General features: G+C 37.2%; 1 protein-coding gene across 8 annotated transcripts in view; it reads left to right on the top strand.

Moving 5' to 3' along the window:
* The window catches only part of Baz2b (bromodomain adjacent to zinc finger domain 2B), a 240,467-nt gene that overhangs the window by 188,985 nt on the left and 34,880 nt on the right, over nt 1-16,602 (top strand). For 5 of the 8 annotated variants that reach the window (XM_036186395.1, XM_036186401.1, XM_036186402.1 and 2 more), the window contains 6 exons: nt 5,058-5,123; nt 6,801-6,866; nt 8,439-8,483; nt 8,723-8,755; nt 9,962-10,027; nt 16,221-16,361. In XM_036186395.1, coding sequence (XP_036042288.1) covers nt 5,058-5,123; nt 6,801-6,866; nt 8,439-8,483; nt 8,723-8,755; nt 9,962-10,027; nt 16,221-16,361 — 417 coding nt within the window. The remainder of the gene's footprint in view (nt 1-5,057; nt 5,124-6,800; nt 6,867-8,438; nt 8,484-8,722; nt 8,756-9,961; nt 10,028-16,220; nt 16,362-16,602) is intronic. The other 3 variants (XM_036186400.1, XM_036186396.1, XM_036186398.1) reach the window with 2 other exon arrangements.

The raw sequence follows: 16,602 nt of genomic DNA, 5'->3' as shown, positions 1-16,602 counted from the left end.
CTTCATCCCTTGTAATCAGTATTCTTATCTGCTGAGTAATCCTTCCGACCTAGTTTGTTTGTTGGTTTCTTTTTTTTTTAATGTGAATTCTCAACTTCGGTCCTCATATTTGCAATGTAAACCCTACTGAGTGTGCGTGCGTGCGTGCGTGCGTGCGTGCGTGCGTGTGTGTGTGTGTGTGTGTGTGTGTGTGACATCTCCATCCTCCTGAGTCCAACTAGTGTTGTTCATATGTACATGGGTGTGAGGCTGACCTCTGGGCTAAAGGCAACATATCAAGGGATTTCACGCCTGAGGAAAAACTGATTTTCTCTCCTTCCAAAGCCATTGGCTGTCTGTAGCTTTTAAGTAAGAGCTTGTGAGCTCTTCCCCTACCCATGGTGAGGTATCAACTGGTGTGGTCTTGTAGGCAAACATTATTGAGTTCACGTTTCCAACATTCCTGTCATTTCCAAAAGACACTATTTTACAGCAGGCCCCTAGCCCTCTGGCTCTTACAGCTTTCCCCTCTTCCATGATATTTTGGAAACCTGAGTGGAGTCATTGTCTGATAGGTGGGGATGGGCACCGTACAGTCCGTTTTCTCTGGAGTCTGACCAGTGTGGTTCTGTTGCAGCCTTCATTAATGCAAACAGAAACTTGTTTATGAGGGTACGAGCTGCACGGCTTTCTTTATTCAGGAATGAGTGTTTAGAAGACAGCTGCATTTAGCAAACTGGTGAAGAACAGCCAGCCTGGGGCCCTGGGGTGCAGCAGTGGCACTAACATCTCGGGAGTAACTAACAACTGTCTGATTGGACTTAAGACCCATTCACTAAGGGGCAGTTCAGATCTAGTACTGGGAACCTAGCCAAGAACCTGTTGATGGAAAGATCATAGGTCCTAGAGGAAAACCTATAAGAACTTCCCCCATTTTTAAATCAAGTTCTTTTTCTTAAAGTTCTTTAAGAAGTGAAATTTGATATAAGGCAGTATGTATGTAATATTTATGAGTATCTTAATATTCTCGTAGACATTGAATTCAAGTTGGTACTTTGAGACAGTTTTCAAACTTTTTTAATGTGTCAGTGGGTAGAGGATATTCCTTGAACATTCCAGTTGGAACCTGGAGAGTTTAAAACATGCATCGTATAAGCCTGACCTGAGTTTAGTCCTTGGAAGCCACATAGAAGGAAAGGCCAACTTCACAAATGGTCACCTGACTGCCACAGTGCAGTATGGCACATGTGCCACACTCCTACAGTAATGCACACACAATACATTTAATTAATTAAAGTAAGGAAATAATACATGTAACCTGTTAGTAAAAATCTAAATCTAGGTGTTCTGGAAAACAGTTTGCCCTCATTGCTTCTGAGTATTTTCAGAGTAGTATTCACCATATCCAGAGTTCTCTCTTGTATCTGTATTGCCTTTCTCCTTTGCAAAATAAATTTGGTAAAATGAAGTAATTTTTTTCTGGGGGTGGGGGGTGTGAGACAGGGTTTCTCTGTGTAGCTTTGCGCCTTTCCTGGAACTCACTTTGGAAACCAGGCTGGCCTCGAACTCACAGAGATCCACCTGGCTCTGCCTCCCGAGTGCTGGGATTAAAGGCGTGCACCACCACTGCCCAGCCTTGAAGTAATTAAAAAAACTAGTCAAAATATTAATTGACACGGTGTGTGAGCTGTTCCCCATCTCCATGTGCTCATCTACCACTTAAACAGAGGAAGTAGGGAGAAAGTGTATTGTTTTAAATGAAATCAGTTGGGTTACTGTATAAATAGCTACTAACTCAGTTGCTTGACTTGATGTCCGTCTCATTATCTCTGATGTTTCTTACAGAGTTAACTAAAGAAATGTGACCACAGCGAATTCCTATAGAGTTGGAATCTAGAAGTTAGAGTTTCTAATCAGGCAGCCTAGAGTTCAGTGTGGGCTGTAGTGCTTAACAAGTCTAAGCCTTTAAAGGAATAATGTCTTCTGCCTCCATTTCCTTTATTGTGAAGGAAGATAAGTGTGGTGGCTGACGAGTAAGTCAGAGAATGAGTACGCAATGCCTTCCACAGTTCTTGACAACAAATAATACTGTTTTTGAAAGACGTATGTAAAATATGCCCTTTACCTTAATGTAAAATCGCAATTTGTAAACTTAAATTCCTCTATCTGTTTATTGTGACTGCCAAACATTGTGAGGCTGGCTTATAATAAGTACACTTAGTGATGCATTTGTTGAAGTATTACAGATCCTTATTGAATCGTGTGTGTTCTCATACTTTGTTTAAAGAAAAGTTCTGCCATTTTGTTAAACTTTTTGTAGTTTCTTTGCTTTTATGTTGACTGAAAGACTTATAAAATTATCTTAAACTTTAAGTTCAGTTTTGTGATCTTAGAGTCAAGTCCCTACTGCCTAAATTCTCACGTTCTTTCCTGCTAAGTGAGACAACATTAGACTTTGGAGCTTGCAGCAACATTAATTCAGGTGGACTACTCTTACACTTTTATCTAGACATTCATGAAACAAAACTACCCAGACCTTTTTGTTAAATAATGACCATTTTATTTTGTCTTATTTTATTTTTGAGTCTAAGGTGTCTCTGTGTTGCCTACACAGACTTCTAACTTGTGATTGTTGTGTATCAGCTAACAGAGTGGTCGGTATTACAGATGTGTGCCATCTGGCCCTGAAATGATTAAAGTCAGCATTGATCTAGAATAAAATAGAATCATGTTTTTCCCACTCTTTGGATTTTTTCCATCTTTGCTTGTTTGTTTGTTTGTTTGTTTTGTGTGTGTGTGTGTGTGTGTGTGTGTGTGTGTGTGTGTGTGTGTGTTTTCATGACAGGGTCTTTCTGTGTACCCTAGAACCCTGTAGACTAGGCTGGCCTCGATCTCACAGAGATACATCTGCCTCTGCTTACAAAGGGCGGGGATTAAAGGTGTGTGCCACCCCATCCAGCACTTTGGATATTTTTAACACAAAAATTGACAAAATTATCATCAGAGTGTTTTTTGACATGTAATATTTATTGAATTTTTTCCTTGGCAATTTCCCACATTCATGTCTTTAGTTTTTATTTGTGTTTTTGTTTTTGTTTTGAATCCCCTGAGTTTAACCAGGGTCATCTGTGTGACTGTTGGTTTGAAACTATCTGTTGGAACCTGGTAGATTGCTTAGTGGTCACACAGCTGACAACAATGACTGCCTCTTTCCCAGAATCCAGCAGCACCCCGTAGTGCAGTAGTGAGGGCCCTGTGAGCCCTTCCCTGGTCCACCAGGGATTGCTGGCCAGTGCTGTCTTGTGTAGTCACCATACAGGGAGCCACGACGCCTTCCATTACTTCACTGACTGCTGTATCCAGAAGGCCACATTTGCAAACCCCCAACTCCATTCCATCCCTGCCAGTGCTGGGGATTGAACCCAAGACTTTACAGGTACAGCATAAGCACTTGACCACCATGGGAACGATGTGTCCCCATATACAACAAGAATCCTTAAAACAATTTTGCAGGATTGTGGAAGCACCACAATGAAGTAGGGTGAGCACAGACATGGTAATCTGAGTCGAATATGACTCTGTGGACTAAGTGTTAGCACTACAGCAAAATATTTGCTGTATAAGAAGAACTCAGTATCCTCCCTTACAAAGAGACTATAATTCCAACCACCAAGATTCTTTTATGATAAACAAGATATTGTATATGAAGTAACCATCTCAGTGAATGTATTATGAGTACATAATATTCTAGAAAATTGATAACTTCTAAATGATGTTAGTCCTTATCCTGGTGATATTGTCTCTAAATATCTACAGTATATAATATCTGTATTTAGCAGTTAAGAGCCTCTATCTGCACAGGAGAGAATGTGCAGTGCTTTTGCTGATTTAAGTCATGGCCCTTTAAACATCTTCGGATTGCCAAGGACAGAAAAACGTCATCAAGAATATATTTCTTTGGTCTTAATAATTTAAAGAATGGGTTCTGCAATCTGTTACTTAGAAATAACATAAAAATCCATGTATGGCTTTGTATTTTTGGTAAGCTGCAACTAATATTCAATGTCAAGAAAGGATCACCAGCAGCAAAGTCCTAGCATGTGATGAGTCTTCTGAATTAAGTCATTGATTCCTCAAATCAATGTATTATACACCTCTGTAGAGACTCTGTAGAATTCATGGTAGAGCACAGTCCAACACTACATCTGGAGACTGAAAGAGAAACACAGCAGTGTTTTATAGAGATCAAATGTGTTTGATATAGAAATTCTAGAATAAATCTAATTATAAGTAAGAAATATCAGGGTTTGTTCTTGTTAGGTTATTTATTCCTATCCAGGCCTCTTGAAACTTTCTCAAAGAATAAAATAAAATTTCTAACTGTGATCATAGCACAGAAGAGTAATTTTGAAAATCAAAATGTAAATTCTTATTAAAATTTAGATGATTGCTCAGTTATAAAATATAACATATTAATGCCAGCTATCTGATGTAAGTAATTTCCCAGATTATAAGTTCAAATTAATGCAGTATAAAATCTTATGGGTTTATTCTTATGCTTTGAAAGTATTGTTCATATCATGTCAACATGTGAAATAAACTTTAGAGTCAGAGATTATTTTTAATAATGACCTTATAGCTGTGTAATGACTATATAGTTATGGTTTTAAAGCATTTTTTCAAATTTATGACAAGCTGACAAGCCATGCATATACATTTTTTATAGAAATACTGTTCTTTGTTCAAGTTCATTCAGCAGGTTGTAGCTGTCTATCAGTCGCTTTATGTATTTTTGTTTGTTTTATTTGTACTTGCAGTTACTTGTAAATACTTTCTGGATATATAACTTTAATCAGCTTTATCATCTCTTCTGTATGTTCATTTAACATTTATTGTTTACAATTATGAGAAAATTTCTACACTCATATGAATGTGAATCACCTTATAATAGGTAACTGATTTTTGGATTCAGCATGGATAGTGTTTGATAGTTTGGTATTTGCATCTTAAATTATCTGACTCCAATTTAAACTTTTTACCTAAATATTTATTTCAAATTTTCATAATGTTTCCTACAGGAAAAAATTAAGAGAATACAGCAAATCAGAATGGAAAAAGAACTCCGGGCTCAGCAAATTCTTGAGGTAGAATTTTTAATTTAACATAATTAAGATAAATACTCAAAGTCCAAAGCCATTTAAAATGCTCAGTTGTTATCTCATTTGTTCAAATGAATATGTCCATTAGAAAGTCTGTTCAGAACTGTGTAGCTTGAGACATTCTCTGAACTTTTTAGGAAGTTCATTTATGCTAGCATTAAATGTCAGAAAGTAAAATAAAAAACAACAAAAATGAAGAAGAAAAGAAAAGGGCAGACTTGGACAGCAGTCTAGTGGTCATGGAGTTCATGGTGTCTACCTTCAGGAAAGCCCTGAGGACGCATAGACATTTCTGTACATTTAGAAACCAGTGTTTAGTAAAGGAGACTCTTAAGTGCAGAAAATGATGTCACTAACAGGGTTCTTAGTGTTCCTCCCTTCCCTGCAAGCAGACTAGAATTAGGGATACAGAAATGTAGCATCAAAATTAGTAGCTAGAAATCAGCAGGCGTAAAAACTGAAAACGTGGGGTTAGCTAGCACATATATATAGCTAGCGCAAGTCACCTGAAGAGCAGTTGGTGACATCCTGTGGTCTAAAGTGTCACTCTGTCACATTGTGAAATAGTAACTGATGCTAGAAACAATTGCCCCATTATCAAGACAGGCAAATTATGTTTCATGTCCCATATCAAAAATGGCATATGTCTTGAAATTATTTTCTGCAAATATAGTGAAAAATAAACTTTTTTCTTTTTTTTTGTTTGCTTGTTTGTTTGTTTGTTTGTTTGTTTGAGAGAGGGCTTTTCTGTGTAGCCCTGGCAGTCCTATAGGCCCCAAACTCACAGAAATCCACCTGCTTCTGCTTCCCAAGTTACTAGGAAGGGCGTGCACCGCCGCCACCCAGGAAGAACAAACTTGTAAAACCCTGGGCTGTTCCCGAACTGCTGCTTTGTGGAACACTGTATGGCCTGAGGTCTGCAGAGACTTAGGCCTTTTCGTGTTCATAGTTGCTTTCTCCTAGGAGTATATACATATTCACTCCCTCACCCAGTTTCAGTTAATTTTACCATTCCAAATTCAACACACAATAACTAGAGGATAGTTAGAAACTCACAGACGGTGAGTGACTTCAGGGGGGCACCGTGCTGATTGTCACAGTGCAAGCTCTGTCCTGTTCAAAAGTAGATGCTGACTCAAGACCTGCTAGACAGAGGCAGTGAAAATCAGATTTGCTAAATTTCATTTAATGTTTACAGCCAAATAACGGATTTCCTTATCTAAAATATCAAGGAGGAAAGGAAATTCCAAAGTGTAGATGTGCTTAAAGTGTTACTGTTCTATTTTTGAAGTTCTTTTTATCCATTCGTGTTAATTCTTTCTAAAATTTTTTCATAAAGTAAATTTTTTTTTATAAATCCTCCAGATGCAATACATGACAGTCATTTTTCTTAAGTGTCAAGATAAAATAACATTATTTCAGTCAGATGTTTATAGGAGAAAACCATGTCGTCTTGTGATTTTTAAGGGTGCTTACGTCTGTGTTTTAGTACTGGTCTGCAGATTGGAAACACTGTGATGTACAGCGGGGATATTTGTAATTGTCTGCCTATGTATTACATGCTCATTGTGTACCTTGTGAGGCATGTAGCTGTGAGTCTGGGGTTATCTGCGAGTCTCCGCGCTGCTGTTGCATGACTTGAGACCTGTTTTGCATGCACAGGCTAAAAAGAAAAAGAAGGAAGAAGCGGCAAATGCCAAATTATTGGAGGCCGAGAAACGAACAAAGGTTAGTTTAGCCGAGAATCAAGAGTTTTTATTTTTGAAAATAAAAACCTCATTTGCTTAACACCAATCATGAAAAAATAGTTTTTCTCAAAACTACTATTGAAAAATATGTGTGTAAACGTGTGCTTTTATTTGTGTGTATATTTTTGTATTTTTTATTTCTCAATGTAGGTTTTTATGTGCTGTTTTGATATGTGCCAATCGAAGACATCAAATCAGAAATGCAAACTATTGCATGGCGTCTGAATTTAAGTTTTGCTTGATAAGAATGATTCCCCAAATTAGTTTATGTGTCATTTATGTTTATGCTGCAAACCATGCCCCAAACCTGACTGTCCCCTTATAACTCTCTCTTTGTTAGTGTCCAGTAAGTGTTTTATTTATTAAAAACAAAATTCATAATCTAGGCATTGTGATGCATACCTGCCATGTTTACAGTCAGGAGGCGGACTTAGGCTGCTCGGAGGTCAAGTTCAGTGCCATAGCAAGACTCTGTCTATAAACAAACAAGTGACAGGAACAACACTGTCAACTGTCATGACATAATAATAAAATCAGCCCATTTTATTACTGGAGCAAAATTGTGGAGGTGTTTTGATTATGGTTCCCTGGCATGAAGCATAAGAGAGATGTTCTGCTCATTCTGTTCCTTCCCCGCTTAACTCTCACCGTCTACTGAAGTCTGAACGGCGGCAGCCGAATGACCTTGCTGCTGCTCTTGTTGTCAGCTCAGCTCTATCACATAGAGCCATGGCAGTGCTTTGTTGTTTGCTGGTTTGGTTTTTTCTGGGGCACCATAGGATGCGCTTGGGATGAATTATGCAGCTAAGCAAAGCTCGGTTTCTAAGCTCTGCTAACCCTAGTTTGTAGTCTTTTTAACATACACTCCCTTACTGTGTTCTCTAGAATAAAGAATAGTCTCTCTCTCTCTCTCTCTCTCTCTCTCTATATATATATAGTGTGTGTGTGTGTGTATACATATATATGTATATATACATATGTCTCCTTTACATTTACCCTTAATACTAATTTCACTTAGATTTTACCTTGCTAAACAATAGTGAATAGGTTAACAAACTTAGATAATTGTTTTGCTTTGTGCCCTGTCCACTTGGGATGGTACTGTGACTTGCTGGTGGACACACACACATGCACCCAGGTATACAGAGTATATTTGGGACCTTATGTTTAGAGTGAGGAAGGGCTTTCTTTACTAAGCTAGTTTTAAGACTTGAATCATAAATTATTGAGTAATTGTTAATATACTTGTATGGTTTTTAATATGCTATGTTTGATGATCTGTTCAGTCAGTTTAGTGAATTTGCCATTGAAGTATGTTTTCTAATTATTCATTGAATTTGAAGTCGAAATGACTACTACTGATTAGGCCATACAGTTTGAGTTAGCTAGCTATGAGGTAGAGTTATATCAAGTTAAGAAAGATTGAGTAGTGAACATTTTCTGTGGTTAAAGCTATTAGAAGGCTAAAAGTTTATCAGCAATGAAATCTTTATTATTTAATGTTCTCAAAATCTCTCCTAAAACCGTATATCAAAAGTCTCTTATTTTTAAGGAGAAAGAACTGAGAAGACAGCAGGCCGTCCTTCTGAAGCACCAGGTCTGTATGCATAGAGCCACACTGTCGGAAGTACCTTATCATTCTATTTAACTTTGGGGGTGGGGGGTGGGAAGCTTCAGAATACTTCCTTTAAAATTTCTTTATAATTCCTGCTTAGATTTTCCCTTTGTCTTACAGTGTATTGCCTTGCTTTGGTATTGGTGTCTTTGGGGGGTTAAAATTGGTTTTATGACTCTGTGATTTCTGTTTCATAATGTTGTGCCAACTCTTTCTACCAGGAGTTGGAGAGGCATAGACTAGATATGGTATGGGTATGTTTATTTTTGTACATCTAACACCGCATTGTGATTTGGTTGTGATATGGTTGTCATAGCAATGCATAAAGTGTAGCACTGGCTGCTGTCATATTACATACTGCTGCATGGCTTCACAGCACAGTGCATTGCGTACATCTGCTTGTCTGTCTATGGAGAAGTGTGATACATCTATAAGAGTCCCATTGAATTGCATAAAATTCCTCTCTCAAATGTGCATTACTGATGTCACAGGGAAAGTTGACTCATTCTGCATCCCATATTCTCCCATCCCTGTAGATGCAAAACTGCCATTAAGTACAATGGGAATTTTGAATTTGCTTGATGAGAGAATATGAAATATATTCTGGTTTTATAGTCAAATTTTGGAAATACTCCTTTTGGGGACCAAATATATTAAAACCAAAATGTTGATTAAATATTAATATGCAACTTATACACTAAAATTAGTCACCAAACTAAGGTAGTGCTTACCTTCTTTCTATAATGGGCATTTTAGATTACTCCTATTTGCCCATAGTAAAGTTTTTATGCCTTTAAATAGTGTATCAAGCATCAGACATCAGTAAATAGGAATATCACATTTCATTGGTACATGTGTATGAACCATGACTAGTTTAACTTTTAATTGGTATAAACACCTTTAAAAAAATCTTCCTAATTTATTGGTGGACTATTGGATTTAAAAATGATTTTGTACTTGAAATTAACTTAATCAATTCTAAAACCACAATATGAAAGTGATTATGAATTAATTTCTGCCTGATCTTAAATTTTAAGAACAATAGAACTTGTAAAATTGGCTATAGTATTTTACGGTATTTCTAATAGCAGATGTAAGGTAACTGACCTGTTCCAGCCAACCATTATGCTCTTTGTTCTGGCAGCTTTTGAAGGAGCATCACAGCTGACCATAAGTACCTTGTGTGCTCTGTTTACACTGTCTCCATGCTCATTGCTTCACCGTTTTGCTGTTGATTGCTCTCGTATTGCTTTCTAAACTTGAACTAAAACATGCACAGAATGGCCATTCTTGTCTGATATTTAGTATCTACTGTGACTTGTCTATAAATGCTAAACATGCTATATTGAGTTGTTGTTTCTGTTGTTTCTGTTGTTTTTGTTGTTGTTACTGTTTTCCATTTGAACACCCAGCAGTTAACTGTGGTTGAGTTGTTCTCCACATTTTGTCTGGCTTCACAGGAGCGGGAACGAAGGCGACAGCACATGATGCTTATGAAAGCTATGGAAGCTCGTAAGAAAGCGGAAGTAAGTGTGTCTCTAGAAGAACGTTACCTTAGAAATGAGCTGTGTCTTCCTGAAACAGAGTACAGGCTTGCCATGAGTTTTAGTGTGGTGGGTGGTGTTGATTGGCTAACTGTAGCGCTTTATTACTGTCACCAAGTGTATGTCACAAAACTGATGTCATAGCGTGCGTCGAGGTCCCAAGCACCTTCACCCAAATACTAGTCACACCAAACCACAAACTTCTGCCATCAGAACTCTTCTTAAGTGTTCTGTGTATGAAATTAGACACGCCGTGTGTGTGTGTGTGTGTGTGTGTGTGTGTGTGTGTGTGTGTGTGTGCGTGCACGTGCTAGAGATTGAACCCTGGAAGAGCAACCCGTGCTCCCAACTGATGAACCATCTCTCTGGCCTTAACCAATTTTGTAATGTTTTTTTGCTTCTATTTCTTTCTTTTCATTTTTTTTCCTCATTTTTTTCATGGACTATATTTTGATCATGTTTTTTCCCTCCCCAAACTTTTCCCTGTTCCTCATTACCCACCCAACCAACTTAATGCTTACTCACCTAGTCACCTGTTCGTTCATTCATTCTCTCTCTCTCTCTCTCTCTCTCTCTCTCTCTCTCTTTCTCTTTTCCTCTTTCTCTCAAAAAGGAAGGAAGGAAGGAAGGAAGAAAAAGAAAGAAAGAAATTAAACAAAATGCCAGTAGTAGAAAAAGAAGATAGCAAACAAATGAGATAAAAAGCACCTCCTCCCCACCCCCCCCCCCCATCCCCCGCAAAAGCACACCATTCATTTTATATTGGCCAGCTACTCCTGGGCATGGGTCCTGCCCTGGACTAGGATTGATTTATCCATTGTCACTCCATTGGAGAAAACAGATTTTTCCTTTCCCAGCAGGCATCTTACCCTTTTCAGTGCTGAGATTTTGTGTGGTTTGAACTTAAGCTGGCTGGCCCTGTGCATGCTGCCATAGTCTATATGAGGTCTTATGTACCTCAGTCCTGTTTATGTCTGGAAGACACTGTTTCCTTGGACTCATCCATCACCTGTGGCTCTTACAATCTTTCTGCCACTTCTTCTACATATGTTCCATGATCCTTCATGACCCTTGGTTTAGTGAAAGCCTTCCACTTAAGACTAACTTCTCTAAAGTCTCTCACTCTCTGAACATTGTCCAGTTGTGGCTCTCTTACTTAATTATTAATTGCCATCTATTGCATGAAGAAGTTTCCCTGATGAGAGCTGAGTGAGGCACTCTTCTGTGAGTATGGTGACAGAGCATGAGGAGTCATGTTAGTTTACTAGAATAATAGTAGCAGGTCTTCCCCAGCTTGTGTTTTCGCCACTTCAGCAGTGTCCGGAATGGGTTCCCTCTCTCGGAGCCGGCCTTCAATCCATTGTTAAGTGGCTGGCCACTCCCATGACATGTGTGCCACTGTTGCGCCAGTGTGTCTGCAGGCAGGCAGCCAGGCAGCTGTTGAAGATCTCAGCATTTGTAGCTTGGTGATACTGATGATTACTTTCCTCCTTTGGAAGCTGTACTGTGCAGAGTACTTTCTAGCATGATGAATGCTAGTTCCTAGGGTGGTACTTCTAGTTGGGCACCAACTTAACTTCTCTGTGTTCCATGGCATAAATTAGTGTTTTCTTCAGTAATAGGGCATTTTCTGAATCTAATGAGAAGGTCATGTGGGTCTTTGTCTTCCAGTATGTTTATGTAGTAGACATGGAACCATCCCTGCATCTCTAGGATGAAGCCAGTTTGATCATGGTGAATAATCTTTTTCATGTGTTCTTGAATACAGTTTGCAAGATTTTCATGAGAATTTTTGCATCTGTGTTCATAAGGGATATTGTTCTATAAGAATCTCTTTTTTCTAGGGTCTTTGTGTGTTTTTGGTATCAAATTAAGAGTAGCTTCATAAAAAGTATTATTATATGTTCCTTTGGTTTCTATTTATTGGAATAACTTGAGGCATATTGACTTTTTAGTTCTTTGAAGGTCTGGTAGAATTCTGTGCTCAATCCATCTTGCCCTGAGCTCTTATTTGGTGAGAAAATTTTAACTACTGCTTCTATTTTACTAGGGGCTTTGGGTTATTTAGATTATTTATTTAATCTTGATTTAATTTTGATAGCTTGTACATATCAAGAAATTCATCCATTTATTTTAAGCTTTTCAGTTGGATGAAATACAAATTTTTAAAATATGTTCTTAGGACTCTCAGAATTATCCTCAATATCTATTGTAATGTCTCCCTTTTCATCTCTAATTTTATTAGTTTGCATCTTTATATTTGTATTAATTTAGTTAATGATTTGTCAACATTATTGATTTTTCTCAAAGAACTACTCTTGGTTTCATTGATTTTTTTAAAAAATTCTTTTATTATTGTTTGTTTGTTTCTATTTTCATTGATTTCTTCCCTGAGTTTGATTATTTCTTGTTTTTTTTGTTTTTGTTTTTGTTTTTGTTTTTGTTTGAGTTTTCAGGTGTTTCATTAAGTTACTAGTAAGAGATTTCTCCATTTTTACCTCTTAGAACTGTCTTCATTGTGTCCCATAGCTTGGAAACATTGTGTTTTAATTTTTACTAAAGTCTAAGAGTTTTTAATTTTCTTCTTAATTTCTGTCTTGACCCATTTCTCATCAGCAGTGAGTTATTCAGTTACCTTGGGTTTCTGGTCTCTCTATGGTTTATGTTCATCTTTACTTATGGTGCTCAAATAGGATGCAAGGCCTCTCTCTGGGAAGCTGCACAGACAGTGTTTGTGGTTCCTTGTGCACAGTATATATTTTTAAAAAAATCCCAACTTCCTACTGTTTCTCTGGTTTAGAAATCTACTTTCTATTCTTTTTTCTTTATGTAAATAAATGGTTAATTTTTGGAAGCCTGATATATACATATATATATATATGTATATATATATTATAAATATATATTATAAATTATTTTGTTCACTATTTTTAAAGGGCAATTAGTATATTATAGAATTCATAAATATTTTTATAATTCAGTGTAACTAATATAATATGAAACATTTGCTTTCAATACCCATCTCTATAAACTAGCTTAAGCAATGTGAAAAAGTAACGTAAGTTTTCAAAATGTCTTATTTTAGTTATTTTAAATCTTCAAACTGCATGAGTCATACATAAGAGCTTTACTCATATGAACTGAATGATAAGCACAGGAAGCATAACAGAACCTTTTCCCATCTCCCCATGGGTCAGTGAGATCAGAGAGCTAGTGCCCATGGACCTGCCAAAGCATGGTGAGTCAGCATTCCAGGAGGCAGACCCTTCTAAAGTATCCAATGTCACCCGATTCCTACCCTGTAAGCAGGAAGAAATCCATGGTTCCAGTGATTCCAGTCATGAGAGTGGTCCTCTTCTGTATATAGTGGAAAATGAGAGTAGAATTACATGTACAGACAAGTTTTCAACAATTCAATATTTCAATATTGAAATAAGACATAGAAATGTACTTAAATGACCCACTTAAACAAATGTACTCATTTCTGTTTTAAACTTAAATTCCCTTTGAATGCAAATGTAAAATTACTTTTATGTTCCTTTTTCAATAAAACTTTTAAGTATCATTTGGTGGAGTAGATTTTCTCTACCATTGTTATTAATTTAAGTGTATTGTAATCTTTAATTGTTTGACTTGAGAGTAAATAATTTTATTTAAATTTAGGAGATATTTATGAGTTGTGTCCTATATAATAATTACAGATAGTTAACCCAATGTATGTTCAGTGTTTTTCTTTGTTGGCTTCTAAAGAAACGTCAACAGGAACATTTTAGTTTTCCATGTTCTTAATTTGTACTTGCTGAGTGTAAGAAGCCTCTTTTCAAATGTTATCTTTGTTTCAGTTTGATTTTCATAAGCTATCATATGAGATTAAATATCAAACAGTAGACTGTTTTAAAAAACTGCTTGATTGTGCTTCTCATTCTTAGGGTGTAATCTCATTCTTTGTATGCTTTCTGTAAATGACTTACATTGTCCAGCTTATTTATAGTAGTATTTTTTTCTATCCCCATAGGTACATCTTCGTCTCTTAAATTATGTTTATATATTTTATATTTGAGTACAAGTTAATGTCAAAAGAAATGTAGTCCCCAATTTCTTCTGAGAAAAGACATCTAAGAGATATAATAGAATCATTTCTTAAAATTTTAAGAAATATATAGGTTTTCTGCAATATAGGATGGTCTTTTAAAAATGACCCTCTATTGTGATTTTTATATGATATGAACTTTTCATAACTGGTCATTTTAAAATAGGAGAAACTTATTGCATGTTTTAGTATTGTACTATAGAGTATCTGAAAGTGTGTTAACATTTTTAGCATTTTTAAAATAATCTTATTTAGAATAAACTGATTTTTAAATTTTTACCTCATGCAATTCTGACTATTTAAGATAATCTCTGAGTTTACTACATTTCTTTTCAATGACTTCTCAAGATTTTAGTAAACTTTTGTAATGGAAGTCTCATAATCAGAGTGATCAAAAGAAACCGAGGACAAAGACATCAAATTATCTTTGCCTACAGAAAGAAACATAAAGGGCATTGCTTAAAGAATATGTTTAATTATTGGTTCAGATGTTTTCTATCTTTGCTTTCATGGCTTTTGAAGAACAAACCATTTAGCAAATTAATCACATGCTTAAATAATTTTAGGTGTTATATCACACTGTATGCCTCAAGATCATATGATATCTTATCATTAGAAAATAATAACTAATGAGATTATTGGAAAGGAAAGCTGGACAGTAATGAGTGAGAGTCAGATAGAAAAATCACGAACACTTTTATGAGACACTAGGTACCTTATCCTCCTGAGAATGTGCAAGTACATTACAGAACAGGTACACAGGTTACTTCCTCTGCCTTCTAGAAGTTCACTCTTTAGTTGGAGACATTAATTAAACAAATAGTTGTCGCACCTTGTAGCATATGCTGTAAGGTATAAGGAAGCTTAGGAAGATATGAAATGGATTGTTTGAGGTAGTGGAAGGCCTGTGCAGCAGAGGAAGAACTGAGCATTCTGGACATAGGTAAAGATAGTGCTGGATTCTACAGGACCAGGGGGCAGGCAAACCTCATCACCATTGTCATGGACACTGCCCTTCCCCCAACACCATCATCAGCACCGACAGCACTGTCTTCTTCTCATAGCTGTGTACATGGTGTGTGGAATGTGCAAAGTCTGCTAAGAATCATGAGCAGAGGAGGCTAGAACGTGTGTTGGTGCTAGATTTGATTTGGATTTATATGCCATTCTAAACATTTGTTGGTGGCTGAGGGGACTCTGGAAACTGGTTCTGTGAGAGTTACAACCAAACCACAGATTAAAGGCCTGTGCCACCACTGCCTTTTTTGTTTTGTTTTTTTTTCTCTGTGTAGCCCTGGCTGTCCTGGAACTCACTGTGTAGACCAGGCTGGCCTCAAACTAACCCTGACTCTGCTTTCCAGGGTTTTGGGTTAAAGGTGTGGGCCACCACCTCCTTGCTTTTGGTACCACTTCTTAAGGTAAACTTCCTATCACATCCTGCAGCCATACATATATCTGTGTTGATACCAATTAGCTTAGCTTTATAGATACTTTGTTGCCCATGTGCCTTAAGTAATCCATTTTCATCTAAACAAAGGATCAAACAAATTTTGAATAGTAGAAGTCTTCACTGAATCTAATATAAAGTATATATAGTCCTAAGATTTAAAAGGTTTTTGGTTATATAGTAAAGATATATAAAATGATAAGGTTATTTTAAAATCCAGTAGCTGACAATGTTGAAGAAGTGGCTTAGTAGTTTAGAATGTTTAATACTCTTGCAGAGGACCCAGGTTCAATTCCCAGCACCCATGTCAGGCAGCTCATAAGTGCCCATAACTCAGGTCCAGGGGCCCTGAAGCTTGTGACCTCCGTGAGCACTGCACTCACGTACTCACATGCACACACACACACACACACACACACACACACACACACACACACTTGTTAAGAAATTCAAACATCAAAATACTTAAAAACAAAGTAAGTGCTTGTTTCTGTGCAATTCTAAACTTATTCCTAGACTTGTTAAAGATGATTTTGTTCATTGAAATAATAATAGTGTGATCACTTTGGAAATACATGCACTGATTGTCACACACTTGTCGGGAGTAAGCATTCATGGTGCATGGTCTTCTCTTTAAGGAGAAAGAGCGATTGAAACAGGAGAAGCGTGACGAGAGAAGACTGAATAAAGAGCGCAAGCTTGAACAGCGGAGGTTGGAGTTAGAAATGGCCAAGGAACTAAAGAAGCCGAAGGAAGACATGTGCTTAGCAGACCAAAAGGTGATTATGGCGCATGAGCCGTTGCTTTTCCAGAGCCACCACAGGTGTCCAAGCCTCGGTTAGTTTAGCCTGCATTGTCCGCCGTCCCCGTGGTCATTGCATCACTGTGGAACTTTCCATTTTCATAGATACACCGCAGAAGTCTTCAGGGAAGGACCAGAGAAGCAGCTGGGTCTCTGGGGCTCTCTTGTACTTGTTGAGGCAAGAAAGACTTGGCATTTCTTCACACCTGATAGATATT

Source organism: Onychomys torridus, chromosome 4 (assembly GCF_903995425.1).
Source record: "Onychomys torridus chromosome 4, mOncTor1.1, whole genome shotgun sequence".
In the NCBI taxonomy this organism is placed as follows: Eukaryota; Metazoa; Chordata; class Mammalia; order Rodentia; family Cricetidae; genus Onychomys; species Onychomys torridus.
This window is presented reverse-complemented; position numbering and strand designations above follow the sequence as displayed.